The 18,097-nt window shown below is 39.6% G+C and overlaps 2 protein-coding genes across 2 annotated transcripts; both read right to left on the minus strand.

Moving 5' to 3' along the window:
• Window positions 1–1,089: 1,089 nt before the first annotated feature.
• On the minus strand, window positions 1,090–13,971 carry rap1ab (RAP1A, member of RAS oncogene family b). Its single transcript, XM_030776124.1, has 8 exons — window positions 13,907–13,971; window positions 6,794–6,882; window positions 6,312–6,380; window positions 6,133–6,189; window positions 5,593–5,733; window positions 3,372–3,515; window positions 3,045–3,165; window positions 1,090–1,224 (listed from the first exon to the last, which is right to left on the minus strand). Exons 2-7 carry the CDS (start codon window positions 6,848–6,850, stop codon window positions 3,076–3,078), a joined length of 558 nt encoding a protein of 185 aa, XP_030631984.1. The 5' UTR covers window positions 6,851–6,882; window positions 13,907–13,971; the 3' UTR covers window positions 1,090–1,224; window positions 3,045–3,075.
• A 628-nt stretch (window positions 13,972–14,599) lies between these two features.
• Window positions 14,600–17,762, minus strand: timm17a (translocase of inner mitochondrial membrane 17 homolog A (yeast)). Its single transcript, XM_030777357.1, has 6 exons — window positions 17,722–17,762; window positions 16,778–16,877; window positions 16,527–16,590; window positions 16,228–16,356; window positions 15,707–15,817; window positions 14,600–15,460 (listed from the first exon to the last, which is right to left on the minus strand). The coding sequence occupies exons 1-6, from the start codon at window positions 17,745–17,747 to the stop codon at window positions 15,390–15,392; spliced, it is 501 nt and encodes a 166-aa protein (XP_030633217.1). The 5' UTR covers window positions 17,748–17,762; the 3' UTR covers window positions 14,600–15,389.
• Between the last annotated feature and the right edge of the window lie 335 nt (window positions 17,763–18,097).

An 18,097-nucleotide genomic window follows, 5' to 3' on the forward strand; every position in this document is an offset into this window, starting at 1 on the left:
CTGAAATATGAACGTGGAAAGAAAGCTCTCGCAACCTGCAAAGAAAAGCTTAATTGCCAACCTTTCTGAAAACCAGCCTAACGGGTTTGAGTGAAATGACAAATTGTTTGAATTTTGCGCATGGACAAACTGGTTTACATGGTCAACAAGAAACCATACAACAATGCTGTAGCACAAGATAGGAGATGGTATCTGAAGAAACCCCAGTCATGTCTCTAAATTCCCAAACAGACTGATTTCTCAATGGTAAGATCTGACAATTTAAAAAAAGAAATCCAAAATACCAATGAAAATGTACTAAAATTTAATCATTCATAAAAGCAGGAACATCTTTAGACAGAAAAACACAAAAAGCAATATTAGAGTGGGTTTATATATTTCAGCCTCTAAGGACAAAAAACTGATTGCTCCCCCTATTTTTCTGCTATAAAAGATCCACTTTCATACACATCATTATGCAAAAAAATGGCATGTTATGGAACCATGAAAGCCAAGTGACCACGTACAAAAGAAAGTCACATTGGAGACATATTTTGTTCAGGATAACATCCATGGATGTGGGGGATAACAATATTCTTACATTTAAAGTTCATGAACCTCAGTCTAAACACCATCAGCACAGTTGGTGTAGGGAATGGAAGTACAGCATTTGAGGCAATACTTCAACTTGATTTCACTTACATCTACACTTTAATTACAATTTAAGATCTAGTCATGCTAATCACCAATATCTCACTCAATCTCATATAAATGAAGTCATTGTCCATTTTCCAAAAGAAGTACAGCAAAAAATGAAAAATGCCGTAGAACAGAATGTGTGTCCTGTTCAGTTATGCGAACGCTATTGTTTTCCACAGATTGACTTGTGGAAACCCACACTGTCCAACCACACGTTATTGCAAGTACATGTTTGGAGTTTAGTCACTGGGTTCATTGACGGTGACAAATGGAAGCTGAGTTCGTTGTTGATTTTTCTGCCAGCTCATAAGTTGCTTTAGGGATTCCAGAGGTACAAGAACGAGTTATGAGTAGAGGCTTCTTTCCTCATGTTTACTGTTTTGTTTTGTTTTTTCCAAAAGAAAGCTGAACCCCAGTGAAAATAAGATGGATATGCTCTCTTTGAGTCCTGTTCTGGTTGAGTTAAGTCATTCAGCTGTTCCACTGTTTTGCTCACTGAGGGTGGGTATGCTGGCATGTTCCAATCAGGGCAACAGTTCTTCATCACTGCTTTTTAAATGAAGAGAAAAAGAACAGATCAATTAATGAATGAATATGACAACTGTTAATGACATAAAAAAAAACTCTCTTATGCCATTTTATATCTTGGCAAACATAGCTGTCAAATCCTGAAAGTGAAATATGATTATCAAAATGGTTGTTTCCCAGTGAAGATATTAGAAGTTCACATACTGAAGCTTAACTGGTCTTGTATTTTACTAGAAGTCACACTATTCATTGTTTTAATGACAGTATGATCCCAGAGTGTCAAGACCTTCCCATTTGAAGAGTCTATGCTACCCCCTGCTGGACATTTCTTGCTACTCACAGCATGTCTTTTTCTGCTAAATCTACCTGCAAGGACAAGTAGGCCTATATCATGACCAGACAGAGAGAGAGAGAGAGAGAGAGAGAGAGAGAGAGAGAGAGCGCGCTGTATATCTGACTCTTCTCTGTGCATGAAGACTAAACATTACGCGTCTTCTATCCAACATGTCAAGTGCAGTAAGAACTTTAAATTCATTTTGAGAAGCAAAGTGAAGTTTCGTGTTTAAGGAGTGGAAGGTATGAAAAGATGAGAAGTGACTGAATCAAGAATGAGTTCTAAATACACATTTTCAGAGACTTAACACTGTACGCTATACTAACACTAAACACTATACTAAATGCCTGTACCTCTGACATTTAGCGCATAGTCTAGGTCATCCATTCCCAAAGGCTGGGTCGCAACCCACATGTGGCTCACAGGAGATTTTATTTGAGACGCCAAATAAAGTTGCAGAATTTCCTGACATGGAATAGAACTGATTTGGTTAACGAATTGACTGCTGACTGTTTGAATTGATTGTTTTTTTGATAACAATAGCTGCACTGAAACACAAGTCAACTTGCTCTGATAACAGGCATGAGCATTTCAACAAGAAGCATGTTTTTGATAGTACTGAATGTTCGTATTGTTCTGATAATTGTACTTATAACAAAGAATGCAATATGAAAGGCTAGCATACATTCTGGTTGCTTTACTGATGAGAGGAAAAAAAACAAGAGCCTGTTAACTCCACCTAAATGCACTTATTTTGTCTCATTTATAAAGTATTTAAAGTGTGTATATTGTTTTACTGATGAGAGGAAATAAAAACAATGAGACAGCCTGTTAACGCCACCTAAATGCATTTATTTGGTCTCACATATAAAGTATTTAACATGTGTATATGTTTTCAATAACACGTGCTTAAAACAAAGTTGTGACTTATCAAACCTATATCTCTTTGAAATGGCTGGTTTACCTATTCAAGATAATATACGGTGATGCGCAAATGGCTATAAAATGATCAGCAACGTTCATTTATGCACCAATTTGGTCTTCTCACAAAATATAGGTAAGGCCTATTGTGAATTGGGTTAAGATGGTTTGTCATTTTTAAAAAGTGGGTCTCCAGAAAAAAAAGGTTGGGAAACACTGGTCTAGGTGTCCTGTACCTCAGACATTTATGTTAAGATCAGAGAATCCTTGAGGATAAAAGCTCAGATGCTGGTTTGACAACATAAAGAACACATTACACTGCTCATGGAATCAACTGCATGTGCTAACCTGTAGCTGAACCTGTTCCTCTCTGTTTAAAATACAAAATGCCAATAAAGACACTACAGACAAAGGGAAATCTGTATTGTAATTCCGAGTAGAAAAGACAGCCATTATGAAAAATGGAAGCGTGCATATAGGCTTACATTAAAAATATCCTCCATTTCCTGTTCATCTTACTGAGATGCTAAGATACAGTACATAATGAGGATCTCAATCTTGTGTATGTATTTGTGTCACTGACCTGGCTCAGAGCAGATGCAGGGGATTGGCCTTTACAGGAGAACACAGTTGGATTTCTTTTTCGCCTTTTTCTTTTCCACAGGCGTTTTTCTATTTATCTGTCTGACCAAGTCATAAAAGATCTGTAACAGATAAATAAGAAACAGTTACAAGAGGATATAAAACTCAGAGGAAAAACTGTTTCAGTTCAAAAAGACTCTCATTACATCACCCCACTGTCTCTAAAGCAGTAACAACTGGTATTCCATAAGTTATTGTCTTTTGTCCGGTATGATTAAAAAAAAAAAGTGGAAATGTTTTGGTTTGAGTTTCCTGTGCGTTTCCTTACATCAAGAACATTGATCTTCGATTTGGCGGAGGACTCTAAAAAGGCACAGTGGTTCCACTGTCGGGCCAGGTTCTGTCCCTGCTCTTTTCCAACCACTCTTTCATCTTCAAGATCACACTTGTTCCCAACAAGGATCATCGGCACCTGAGAGACCGACAAAAGAAGGAGGTGAGACATCAGAGTTCCTCTCTTGAACATGAATTCTACAGCATGTCATGTCACCGTTAAGAGCAGTACAGATCCAACTACTGGACCTTAAAGCGTGCCATTAATGGAGACATGATGTGTTACAAATCAACTGCACACAAAACGATAGATGAGATACTAAAGTATCTAATGCTAACAACAGTCCTGCATGTTTGTCATGGCTCAACTGCACCTTCACAAGCTAATTTTTACATCAACAATAATTCCTAAGAGCGGACTTCTCTGACTGTAGCTTCACAAAAACTTACCATTCTAGAATATACTACTGGCTCGACTCTATTCAGTAGCTGAAAATGAAACATTTTGCAGATTGCGTTCACAAATTAATAGAGAGCCAATAAAGGCCCAGATCAGATTACAAAGTAGTAGTGAGTACAAATCTGATGAAAAGTTCAGCGAGCCATTTAAAGTAAAAGTTACATCTGTGTCCACTTGGAAACGTTATTAACTTTTAAAACTGAAGTATTTTTGAATTTTAAATTGCAACTGAGGTTGCACACACACACAAAAAAAAATCACATGTGACAGTGTCTGTCTGATCAGTGTAATCAGTGTAATGTGCCTTGCATCCAGGAGAGGGTGCTCATGCTATTGTTTGTCACTGGGCTCTTTTTCAGTCATGTTGGTAAAAAGACCTAACACTCACCTGTAAAAAAAATAGGTAAGACTAATTATAGAGTGGGCTGTTTTCAAATTGTGGGACATGTGACTATGAAATGAAACTCATAATTGTGTTTCTAGACTTAATAATGTCTTAGCAAATTTTGGACTGGCAAAGGCTAAGGAATACAACAGGGATATATAACATGGATATACAGGAATAATGCACTGTTTGAAGATTATGACTGTTTTGATACATGCTCTGTTCTAGAACTGTGTTCACACAAGCACTGTGAAACTAGTTTAAAATTAAAATATTTTTTTTTTTTCATATTTGAAAAATGCATACAATTCTTTTTCCTTTTTTTTTTGACAGTTCAAACTCACATTGACACAATGGAATCTTAGTTATTCCACTGTAGTCCACCAGCCACAGTGAATGGAATGTTTTCCATTCTAAAACAGCACAGATATGTACCATGGCCCAAGGTGTTACGGTGCTACAGCTTAAAAGCACCTACAGGCACAGGATGCAGAGTGTTTTCTTTTTCCCCTCTGCAGACCCTCAGGAGACTCACAGCCGTTACAGAGCCCCTCTCTTAGGACTCACAAGCCAAGCAGAAGGAGGGCAGGCAGCCACACTTGGGCTGGCCACAAGGAGAGGGGGGCTGATGCTTCCCTTTATAGCTGGACATGGGAAAATACTTATTGGCAATTACTAATTGTTAATTCTTTCCATCTAGATCTGCCTGACCAGAAATCAGCATAACTCATTTGTATCAAATTACCCTTTTCATGCTTTGCCTTTCGGAGTTTTTCAATTGGTCTGAACCTTTGCAGGGGATCGTTTCTGCTCTGGTGTGTAATCCCATGCCAGGACGCAAAACAAGCAAGAGGCAGGGAAGAACGACGGGCGTTAAAGGCCAATCATAACAAATTCCAGACCTACTAAGGTCTCTGCAGCACTAACAGTGTTTTCTCTTCATACATCTCCAAAAAAGGGCATCCCCTGACACAGACCCTAAGTACAGGTAGGGGATCCCTGCCTCCAGCTAAAGGCATGGCTAAGCACACAGTGGTGTAAACGTGTCTGACAACACTCATATTCATGTCTGATGTCACTGGCCGTTTGGAGTCTATCCCAGATCCAAAAGTTGTGGTTACAAAGCCATACTGATAACAGGTCAATTTCAAAAATATATTTGAAAACACTCACTTAGTCACGTACACTTGATCAGATACTCTATAATGATGTAAACTTATATTTCACACAACTGCTGACTTTTTACTTCTACCGCCCACTCTGGCTATTCCTTCCTGAAAAGTATTTCATCGATGAAACCACCAGCATAATGTAGCTGAATTTTCTGAGTAATAATGTATGTCCTTGGCTACGACAAAAACAGATACTTACATCTTCTGTGTCCTTCACTCGCAGGATCTGCTCCCGTAGGTCCTGCAGGTCGTTAAAGGTGGATTGTGCCGTGATGGAGTAAACGAGAGCGAAGCCCTGACCGTTTTTCATGTATAGGTCCCTCATCGCCGTGAACTGCTCCTGTTGTAAAAAACAAAAAAAAGCAAAACACAAAACACGCGTTGTATGCAATTCTTCAACGTAAAAGTCAAGCTAACTTAAGTAACAACATTTCCAGAATGTGAGATCTGCAATATGTTTGCGTGAGCAATGGCATCATGACTTTGTAAGGCTACTAAATTGATTTCCATGGCCGGGTATTAATCTTTTATGTTGCTTAGTTGGCTTAATGTTGCTCTCTGCTCCACGCTGTTAGTCATCTTCTGCAAACCAGTGGAACCTTAAAATCAAGGTTACACAGCTGACATGCTGTGCTACTCTTCTGTTTTAAAATAGTGTATATACAACTGTCTGCTGATATAAACTGCCTAAACAGAGCCAGTGAATCAGGGAGCCAGAAGTTCATCCGGGGATACCCACTGTGCCTGCCGTATCCAGGATCTCTAGCATGCATTGCTGCCCATCTACTTCCACTTGCTGCATGAATAGTAAAAAGGAACAGAGCATTAGAGAAAAAAAGAGATATCGATTAAGAAATGTATTGTTATAGCATTATGACTGTACAGTTGCCCATACAGAACTACTGAGCAAATGGTTACCTTTCTGTAGGAGTCCTCTATTGTGGGGTCATATTTCTCCACAAAAATCCCCTGGACAAACTGGACTGTCTGTGAAAGATAAGAGTATGTAGTAAAAAAAAAAAATCCTGAACTTTGCTGTATTTGGTAAATAAAGTGTTTCTGATTCTGTTATTTGGTTTAACACTGGAGTTTCTCAGAATGAGAGTCCATAAACACAGAGAGGACCATGATGTCTTGACCATTTAATCCGTCATTGCTGGCTGCTGTACACTTCACAAATGAACCTGCGTCTCAGGTTAAAATAATGCAGTTGAACAATGAAGACAATGAGACAAAGACACGGGCCGATAGAAATCCCATTCGTTAAAGGCCTGTGGGTGTGGAGCATCAGCCTCAGCAGTCACACGGCCAAGTTCAGGCGCTGCGGAAAACACTGCCCGAGCGTTACTGCACGGACAACGACGGGACAAAAACAGACACAATCAGAACACTGTACTCACCAGAGCTGACTTCCCAACACCTCCAGAACCCAACACCACTAGCTTGTATTCACGCATGGCGGAGTCTCTTCACCAGACAGGGCTGCAGTCTGAAACATCAGAAAGAGGGGGGGAAAAAAAAAAAAAAAAAAGTTTTAAACCTCCTCGGCGCAATTGCACATTCGAGGGTTGTCTCTACATAGGGAAAGTCAGTCGCACAACAATGGGATAAGGTTGGAGCAAAGCCCAGGGGTGGGGGAGAGAAGGAGCATGACCTCAGAAACACAAAGCAGCTGTGGATTTGGATGGAGGTGTGCGGTCTGGGGCTGTGCAGCTGTGGGGAAGGCCTGCAGTGCCTCTGGGCCCCTATGACTTCATCTCACTGACGGCACTCGCCTACCCTCATCTCCACCCCGCGCGGAAGGAGAATGAAAGGGGCGGAGAGAAGGCTTGTAAAAAGTACAAAATCTAGTTTCACTCCACATGGCACGTGGCCATTTGGAATGAGAGGTTTCTATATGTCCTGGTTGCATGTTTGTGTAGGTACATTGCTCAAAATGATCAATCGGCAAACATACTGGATGTCGACCACGTAAGATGCAGTGGAAAATGCCTTGTTCAGTTGCATGTCAGCAGAACGATGGTCTAATATCAGTGAAACAGTGTAACTGCATTGTCAGTTACTGAACCAGAGACCGAAAGGCAGCTGGTGATGGCGGTAAAAATGAACATCACAGTTTGACCGAGAAATTTCGTCGCACACAAAGACATGCGTTTTAAGACCCCCAGTCAAACAGTGCCTGAAAAACATCATGTGGAATCAATATTCCCACACACAGACACAAACGCATACATACTCACACACGGAACACACATGCAGACACATACACGCTTAAATACATCAGTGCACATTGGCTTTGATGTGTGTTTCAACTTTTTTTGGCGCATATTTATGTAAGCTGACAAATACATCATCGGTGAGGTGGCAGATGTGATTAGCATGCTTTAGCCCAGCTCTGTTTCTTAACAGAGAATTTCCCTGACTTGACCACAGAAGTCAGAGACTCATCTCCTTTAATGGTAACAGCAGAAACCCGAGGAAGGAGGGAACCAACTGGCAAATGTGAGGAATTGCAGTCTGATAGAAACATAACATTTGAATGAGAACCTCAAACCACAAGAGAACTGTCTTTCTCTTCAGCTCTGGGTCAAGTGCCTCTGGATTCATCAGTTCATTCAACCAATAAACAACCGTACGAGCGCGTGCAGTCTAATAGAATGTGGTCCTATCCCTTCCATATCTCAAGCACAGCCTCTTACACACACACACACACACCTCCGACAGTCTGCCAGCACTTTGGTGTTTGACAACACCAGTCCATACAAACTAGAGGACACAACCACTCTTGGCATATTATTTAAACAAGTGGAGAAAGTAGAAGGATGATGCTCCAACAGATCCGTGCACATACCACAGTACAACATGACATCACTACTCAATCCACTACTTGTAGTGAGGAGCTGGAAGTTTCCATGTAAGGCTTCTATGAGAGAAAAAAAAAAAGGAAGGGGGAAAATTCTGACAAAACCAAGTTGCATTTCTATCCCATTTACACCCAATGGCATCAACTGAAAGAGAAAGACACTGGGTTTTCTTTCTTTACAGTATTCCGTGATGCAATTTAACTACAAGGTTTTTTTTCTCTCTCAGATTCTCAGTCAAGTTCAACAAAGTTTCAAATTCTGAAGTGGATTCAGCTAACCACCTGTCCCTCACGCGTACCACAAATCTATTAAAACAGAGCTCCATTAAGTGTCTTTTCAAAAGGCTCACACCAAAGAATATTTTAAAGAAACAACACAGACAAAACAGCAAACCATTTGAAGAAAATTCTGACAAAACTGAAGAGTAAAAACCATTAAATTAAATCAATAGACACATCTGACACGTCATTTACCTCTGGTAGGTCACAAATGAGAGGATAACGTTAGGTTGGGGTCTTCTGTCAAACACTCATGTCTGTGGGTTCCTAACGTCACCCAATGCTTGTGCTGTGCTGAGTATTTAAATCAAATCACAAAAAGAGCACACTAGACTGAACTTCAAAAACAATACACATATTCTTACAGCCTCATAATCAGTGACTGTATTACCATCTAATTACCGAGATCAGTTATGTAAAGTGAATGAATAAAGGTTCAGCTGCCCACTCTTCAGAATGACCTGGCCTTTAAAATGACTCAGATGTGACTAAGATGCCAAAAATAACAGTTGTTATGAGGCTACAGACTCCTACTCACTATAATCATTAGAAAATGTGATTTATAGCAAAAGGGCATCATGACATGGAAAACCAAAACATTTCATACAACAAAGAGATGACACTGTCTGAATGTAGTGTCACTCAGAGACTGGCAACAGTCCCTTGAAACAACTATCCAGTGTTAAATCAGTAGAATCCAAGAACGGAATCTCTGTTAAGAACGGTCAGTGCAGCCGATTTTAAACAAACACACACTGAGGTGACCGCACTGAGATAACATGGTTCCAAAAAAGTGGAAAGTTGAGCAGAATTACTCCCAACACAGGGCTTTCCAACAACAATTAGTCTAATACATCCAGAAGACATTTTACTGAAAATTAAAATGCTTCCTGACAAAAAAAACCTTAAATGATTAATAGAATAACTTATGGCATTACCATGATTACAACAAGAAAGAATGGCAAATTACTGAACATAACTCAGAGAGACACATAGTTATCCAAAAGAGAGAACTGATAAACATTTTTTCTTCAATAAAGCATTAAAAAGAAACATTATAAACCACGATGAAACCATTCTGACATAACATCACCATGGAAACTACAAGCACTCATACCAAGCTTAGGTCTAGACAAAGTCGATTCAGCTGTAAATTGTAACATCAGGGCCATGTTTCAGAAAGCGGGTTTAGTGAAAACTCTGAGTTAGTTAACTCAGAACAAGTGGTAAACCTCCTGACAGAAGAACTCTATGGCTCATTCTCATAGCAAAACAAAGCCATATGACTCTTCTATTAGGAGGTTTACTACTTGTTCCGAGTTAACTGAGTTAACTTTTCACAAAACTCGCTTTCTGGAATACCCCCCTGTTGATAACTGAACTTCACAAAGTATTATGACAAAAACAACAAATGGATACCTAAAAGTAAGTTCATAACAAAGCTAAATAATAATTAAAAACAAAGAATAAGAGGCGTAGCAGATTATGAACTCTTTAAAGTGCTATTTTTTACAAATATTTTCTTCTTCTTTTAAATCCCCCTTTCTTGTATAACTCAGAGCCAGTCCCACTGAAACTGTGAATGCATTCATGGTGTAAGTAGCACCAATTCTGTCAGCTCCATTCTTCCCACAGTTTTTCACTTGCACTGATTGAGTGGTCTATTAAGGTGCAGGCCTTGGGCACACCAGGGACGCTGGTATTGATGGGGTGCCACTCACTCTCTGACCTTGTCTCTGTAGACAGTGAGAGCCCTCTGTTCTTGGCACACTGACCGTGTGAACATAACAACGGCACAGACAACGCCACTGTGCTCCTATTAAACAGCAAGTTGAGCTACAAATGCCATCTAATAAGACCGGTCAACCAAGCCTGACTACAATCTCTCAGGTAAGCTACAGCAGTAGAAAGGTCGAACTCACCAACACTAATCAGAGCTTTTCAGTACACTGCCTCTAGTGCCAATGTCATTATATACAATCGATAGAAAATGCCCTGAGAACTGTTTAACTCACTTAAATCCAAAACTGAAGTGCTGTTAGCTTCAGTTAACTCGTGTTAACTTTGCAGAACAACTATGATAGCTCAAGAGACAGAAAAAACAGTGTATTCTTTATACCCAGAGGAGCATTTCCTGAAATTATTTAGTTCAGAAGGGGATTTTATGAGGAAAGACCCTTGAGGAAAATCCAAATGATGCAATCACATTTTAGATGAAAAATGACTAACACAAAAAATACAGCACTTGTCAGATCTCAGAGTAGTTAAGAAACCACATCCTCTTTTCAGAGGAGGCCTTGGTGTTAAGCACTAACAGACTCATTCTGGGCCCTGTGAGGTTAGAGGAAACGCATTTAGGACAGCCCCAATCCAAGAATCACCTAAGGTCACCCCCCCTACAGAACAAAACCAGCAAAAGTCACAAACTACCCCCGCTCCGCCTCATGGTTTTCACTTTCCAGTCACTGATGGCGTATTCGCGGTAAGAAAGGTCTCGATGAAAGACAACTGTGAAAACCTATTTGCACATACTTCTTGAAGAAACTGTGCAAAACATTGTAAGTTTTCTTTAGAAATCGTGATTAATGTGCTAATATCACATGTTAGGCCTCAATGTTTAGAAAAGCATTAGCAGGGGTTTTAAGCCACACAGATATAAGGACACAGACGAGCTAGCATACACAATTGACTATATTTCTATAAAGGAAACAATCTCCTTCAGTCGACGCATTCTTATTGTACCACATTTTCAAATCACTGATAATTTAAGTACTTTATACATAGAGGCTGAGGATGACTCTAATACATGAGAACTTTTCTCGATGACAAGTCAGAACTGAACTGAATCAGGTTAAAGATTTCAAGAACTTTCAAGCGCATGACACGGCTCCGAACAAATATCCAAACACATGCTCAATCCACTGAAAGATAGCTCTTAGGTTTTAAACATAACCAAATGTTTATGTCTTTAAGTTGTACATGAGCAGAATCTGTTCATTCCCAAGCCAATTTTGATCTTTCAAGTTACAAAAAGAGAAGCAAGAGGAAGAGAAAGTTGCCTAGTCCAAGCAGTCTTTAAATATGACTTTGCTGACACCACTTCAATCATCTTCAGTCGCATCCAGTTTGTAAAATATGAGCAGAAAATGTCAAACTGATCTTAAAACACTGCACTAGGTAAAAAAAGAAGCCAGTTAGTGTGATTCTTCATGTTATCTAGTTCACAGTCATATCAACTGTGTAAAGCAGTTACTCCAAGCACACCACAGATCTCCAGAGTCAAATTTAAAGTTCAATACACAGTAAAACACTGGCACAGACTTACAGCCACACTTACACTTTTAATTTACTCTCTCAAATATTATCACAGACATTGTTGACAAATTCTCTCAGAGCAATCAAACACTACCACCCAACACTACCAACCAACAGCAGAAGTTGTATTAATACAGTATTTCCAATGAAGCAAAGAGTCATAGTTGATCATATTACACAGATATTTTTTTTTACCAGTTTGATGCATATTTTAAATGACATTTAAAGAGATATGATTGTCAAGAACGCATCCTGTGACATTTCTTTAAAATTAATTCACAGTAGCTACATTTAAATACTTCTCTCCGTCATCATGCCAACGATGTTCTTTGAAATAACTTCCTTTGGAAGAACAGACAGTTACTCAATTTCACAACAGAAACAAATGCTATGTATGGTGCCACAGAAAACTCAGAACAGCTGCTGACATTCCAGAGTTGCATCCCTTGTGTATTTCCAATGTGGTAAAAGAACAGTGTCAATCAAACGCTTTAAAACACTTATAAATAGCTAAAGATCAGCAAGTTGTGGTAATAACATTTGGACAGTGCCCATGATACGCAAGGCAACACTTATTTGTAGCTTTTGTGTTGATGCATCAAAGAAACTCTAAGAACAGGGCCAGACATTACTAAATAGTTAAATATTACCTACTATAAGAAAAGGACTGCATCACATGTCTCCAGGTGCATCACTATGGACAGCCAATTAATGCTTTCTAGATCCATGTTTCTAAACTCCAGTTTGGGCACCCATAAAAAAAAACATTTCTGCACAGGTCCAGCACTATCACATCTGATTCTGCTTATCTCCCGATTACTGAACCTTTCGTTTCTTGAGCTCGTTATGCTGGTGTATCCTGGCTAATCCTGGGCTTAAGAGAGCGTAATATCCAAACGACGAGAACGTACACAACGGTTCATCATAAATCTAAACCCCTAACCCAAAACTGCACACGCTATTCAGGAAGTGCAGATGCACATTCAGACATACGCATCACAGTCATTGCTGTAGAACTGCTTTGAGTGAGCGTGTTGGCAGATAGTACCAAATATAGAGATAGCATACCTCACTATATAGCATGTTACTCATGATGTAAGTAGCCACAAAGATGACCTAGGGTACCATAATTACTGTGGTAAGATTTCGTTAAAAAACGTGTCTTCTGTTTGGAATACAAATGCTCTGCGGTTAAAGTGGCGTTAACGGAACAGAAATGCATACCGCTATGCTACTTTGTGATCCCACATTGTGATCCAGTTAGGAGGGATGTTGACCGTATCGCTTAGACATGGGTCAAAGCGAATAACGTGACCATATATTTGAATGTCACAAATGATGATTATCGTGTACGAATAACGGCAATATTTCCTGAAAAACTTATTAGCTCAAACAATATACGATTACCAGCAACGATGCTAAGCTACTGTGATAATGGTTATTGGAAGTAACGTTAGTTGTACCGTTACGTCGACAACGCTCGCAAATGCAACAAAGTTGAGTGGAGCATTAAGAGATTTCAGTAGTTAACCAAATGTCAGTCATGGAACCTGCCAGTGGATAATAAAAAACTAACTGCTAACTGCAAGTTATCCTAGCTTAAAATGCACTCGCTTAACAATGCTAGGATAGCTGGCTAACATAAGAGTACCGTTACTAACAGTAATTTGCGGCAAAAAAATATATCGCCGTCCGAGAGGATAAAAGGTTGCCAAACATCACATTTATACGCAGGGACTGTACATATTTGAGTGAAATTACATACAGCATTCCCCAGGCGGTATGCGGTTTATTAGCAGGATTATCTAACAAGCTAGTTGTTACCTACCCTAACACCCGGCCTGAATTCAACAGTACCGCACAGTTGCTAAGTTAAAATTTCCCCCGTCTTCTGATCATTGAAGCATTTCACAGTAGAGCATGTGGGCCCTCTAATCTCTCACAAGCAAATTTTAAACGGGGTAAATTTCAGATTAAAACTATAAATTATACGTTCGCCTTTTCGGCAGCTATTTCGTTGGCCCTTGCCTCTACATAGTTTACAACGGGCACTCACCGTTTTCGGGCTCCGTTGCTACCTCCGCCACTCCACACACGCATCTACGCTAAGCAATGACCCGGGCCGGTCTTGCACTGATGCGCAGAAAAGTGTCATGCTTAAAAATGACTCAGCTGCGCCCCCCGCGGCGAAAAAAAGCCTTATAGCGTAAGGGAAATACGGTATGCTGATGAATGTATTTTCGAAGTAATCGGTGTCTTGCATCTTTTGGTACCTTTTTTCTTTCGTCTCTGAACTCTTTTTACGAGGGGGATAAATGTTTCAGCAAACATTTCTGTCAATTGATATAACTTCTAAAATGTAATTCCACGTTTAAAGATGGACATACACTGATGATATCAAGAGCTGAAATTTCATTAGAGAAGATGCAACCATAGACATATGACCATCAATGGGTGTATTAAGTGATAGAGCTGCAGGTATCTAGAACTTGATTATGGGGGACTATTAGCTTCCAGTAAAGTCCCTGACCTCCACTCATGAACTGAACAAATCCAGGTCTTGATTACATAGATAGTTCCCCCTAGTGGGGAACAGGAGAGAGGTTTTAGACATTTCATCTAACCTCATTATGTTGAGTCATCTTGAATTGACAGCAATCATGTGCTCGTGTAAAGACTGAAGAGGCCTGTTCAAGTAAGTGCACTATGTGGTTAGCAAAGCAGAGGATATACAAATTACATTCAAACATGTGTTTATGGTGAATTTTATTCATGTTTGTAGTATTTCTTCCAACATACTTCACATCAATCCCTTGAAAAAAAAAAACTATTGGAAGTTTGTCCATTGGTACACACCAAAAACCTCTTGTCTCAGTTCAATCCTTTGCCAATAGTACACCTAATGTCCCAAATCAGTGCAAAGCACAACATTAAATAAAAGTCTCTCCAGAATAGTTGTATCTCTCTTAAAAAATAAATAACTATCCTCAAAAGAAATAAAAATGTGAATGATTCAAGGACATTGAGGCCTATCAGACCGTGTACATTAAGGCAAAAAAAGAGGGGGAAAAAAACAGACATGCAGAAAGCTTCTGTACACACACAAAAACACGGACATACTACAGGTATCTGAACAGGCAGACATGACCTTGAAAAAAATGCCTGAGTCACCAATACTTTCAGCTTGTATGTCATCATTGTGTTGATATGTTCACATGCAAAGATAAAAGAACTGGAGACAAAAAAAAAAATCTAACCCTCAGACTGGAGAGAACTGTTCCCTTGTCCAAATTGTGGACACTTCAAATTAATTAAGGTGAACTACAAGCAAAAGACAAGGCTGAGAATGGCAAAAGGCATTCTGTAAGTAACTCCAGGAGAATTGAAGTCTGAATTCACCCTTTCCTTCTCAAACAGCCCATTTTATGTTGCATTTTTACATGTACTTTTTACATATTTCCCCACTGTTTCCCAGTGTAACCTGGGTGTCCCAGACATAAGTTCATGGAATAAAAAAGGCCATGAGAGTGAGTGTCCTGTCACTGGTACTGTCTGTAGTCACCAAAAGAGGGAGAAGGCATGGGGGCTGGTTCCTCAGCAAACTGTGGACCTGGGGGAGGCAAAAGGTAAAAATGGACTGGTCACAAATTGACTTGAAAAAAAGTGAAACGGGCAAAATGATGGAAGATAAATACAAAGATTACAACCTTATAAACATTTGACATACATTCACAATGTGGCTGAAACTGACAGCGTTTGATGGATACAAAAACTTCTCACTGAAATGCATGTGATTCAAATAATCACATTCAGTAGAAAAAAGGATCTCCTTGGCATCACTGAGCTGAAAACTTACCAGTTGGGAATTGTGATGAGGCAAACCTAGTGAGCAAGATTCCAGCTCCCTCTATCAAAGCCAGCAGAATGCCTCCCATTGCTGCAGAACCCACCATAGCCACTGGCCCATCTGAGAAGAACAAGAATGGATAAGTACTAAAACATCAGAACACAATATGCATAACAATGCCAAAGCCTCATTGCCCTCTGGAGCCAAAAAGTAGCTTATTTGTAAGACACATGTTAGCCTAAACATAAAATATTACTGACAAACCATTTGCAGTTAGCTTGGTAAATATGCAAAATGATTTATCATTACATTAGCAGCCAGTGTGAGCCAATATAAAAAGCAAATTGGCAAAGGATAAACTGAGCACTTCTGAGAGAAGGTATCGTGAATACACAAGATTAACGAAGTTAAGATTTGGAATTGTAATAGAAGGTGAAGCCAGGACACTGAAGAAAATCATCTCTCCTCTGCTTACCAAGAGTTAAGCTCCTGATTTACAAATTATTTTATGAATGATGCCACTGACTCACTTCTTGCAGCAAGGATAGCACCAGTCATGGCTCCACTTGTTATTGAGTTCCAAGGGTCCTCTTTGCCCCGTACTTTCACTAGTCCACAGTCGATCATGGAGAAGAGCCCACCCCATACAGCAAAGCTTCCTGTTCCAAAACAAATTTAAAGAGAAAAGCCAAGCCATAACAATTACACACAAGCTGACTGCCTGTCAATATGAGATTCTAGTAAATGCTTTAAAAAAGTGGAAAGTAAAAACATTTTCATTTTACAGATGTTTACTGGAAGTTCTGGATCTTGCAAACAATATACATACCTCCAAGCTGAGGGGCTCTGGTCCTGATAGCAGTCATGCTGCCTCTCAGCCTATGGCCCATTCCCTGCAGAAACACAAAATAAATACACCATAGTCACAAGATGACACTGAACACAGCAATTACCCTTTATCACAAGACTTCTGAACGGCAATCTTCAGATTCAAGCCTTTCTGGCGTTTACATAAGTTCCCTACAGTTATCATTATCCGTATCCAAGCCAACCAATGAAAAACGAAGCAGACAAACTTACAGCTGGGGAATTTCTAAATCCCTTCACAGCCTGAAAGATCCCTCCTCCGATGGCCCCCATGGTGAAAGCACCCCCACAGTCGTCGACAATCCTCCAGGGGCTACAAGTTCAAAACGGACAACCGCTTTAATAATTGCACAACCAACCACCATGAGAGCGAATGTGCAAGATGAAGCCTTTCTTCAAAACAAACCAATTCTGAAGAAGGCTTCCTGAGCACTAACGGCATAGCCTGAAAAAATGTCCACCAATTTTCTCCCACCTAACGTTATTTACCCAGTTAGATAATTACGAAAACAGCCGACAACATAAAGCCGGTCTCTCGCCTAACGTTATGTTGTCTTGAATTTAATACGCTGGTTGCGGTCCTTCCATAAGCGCTTTTCTAGTATTGGAAGAAATACAATGGCAAGTTAGGTTCTCCATAAGAACTAAGTCATTAACCATGCTCCTAACATACTGGCTTCACTTCTGGTTTACCTTGCTAGGTTAGCCCTCTTACCTTTATCCCTAGATTACGTAGCCTGCTAAGCTAACCAAACCCACCATTACAGCTAATCTGCCTTCAAATATTGCATGTTTTTCAACATGACAACCCACCTATACGACAGTATCAACGAGGTCCTATACAACCAAACCACAAATTAGGGTACAATAGCTACCCCAAAGAAACATGTGGATGATCATTCTTGCCAGACCGAACAAGGTCACTTGCTTAGCTTACAAGCTAGTGGTTACCTAAAGAGCAAAGCAGCACTGGACAAGGCATCGTGGTTGGCTAGTACAAGCTAGCATTTCAAAATCACTAATTACTCCTTAATTTTTCACCTTCGACTCTTGCTGTAAATCATGCGCCCAAAATAGCTATTACAGGCTAACAAAACCTGTTTCAAACCAACTGAAAAATCGACAATTACTGAGGTTCATCTCACAAAATTGCTTACCATGGCTCCCTTGCGTACTCCTCCATTTTGTTCTTTTCCTGTTCCCACTGACGTAATATTAAACGTACATCGTGACATCACATCGACACTTGACCGCGTGTTCATGCAGCCAGTTCTGAGGCTGGGTAGGGAATAGAAATCAGATTGAAGAAAATCGACGAGATTCCACAAGGAACTGTTATTTGCATCAGAATTACAGTAAATAATAGGCCATATATTAGAAAAAATAAATGAGGTAAGTAAAGAGTATTTCATAAAGGATTAAGTTTTAAGATTTTTATTTTAAGTGTAGAGACCATACTGTTGGACAAAAATTAATCTAAATGACTGAAATAGAGTTTTGAATTTTAAAAATTGCTTTTTAGACTGATTTCAG

Source organism: Chanos chanos, chromosome 6 (assembly GCF_902362185.1).
Source record: "Chanos chanos chromosome 6, fChaCha1.1, whole genome shotgun sequence".
In the NCBI taxonomy this organism is placed as follows: domain Eukaryota; kingdom Metazoa; phylum Chordata; class Actinopteri; order Gonorynchiformes; family Chanidae; genus Chanos; species Chanos chanos.

Excerpts from the sequence above, each read along its gene's own strand:
- timm17a (XM_030777357.1), bottom strand. The coding sequence starts at position 17,747 with ATGGAGGAGTACGCAAGGGAGCCATG. Across the intron at positions 16,878-17,721 it reads GAGTACGCAAGGGAGCCATG|CCCCTGGAGGATTGTCGACG; the intron begins GTAAGCAATTTT and ends TTGAACTTGTAG. Across the intron at positions 16,357-16,526 it reads CAGAGCCCCTCAGCTTGGAG|GAAGCTTTGCTGTATGGGGT; the intron begins GTATGTATATTG and ends GTTTTGGAACAG.
- rap1ab (XM_030776124.1), bottom strand. The coding sequence starts at position 6,850 with ATGCGTGAATACAAGCTAGTGGTGTTGGGTTCTGGAGGTGTTGGGAAG. Across the intron at positions 3,516-5,592 it reads GAGTGAAGGACACAGAAGAT|GTGCCGATGATCCTTGTTGG; the intron begins GTAAGTATCTGT and ends TCGGTCTCTCAG. Across the intron at positions 3,166-3,371 it reads CGAAGATCAATGTTCTTGAT|ATCTTTTATGACTTGGTCAG; the intron begins GTAAGGAAACGC and ends TATCTGTTACAG.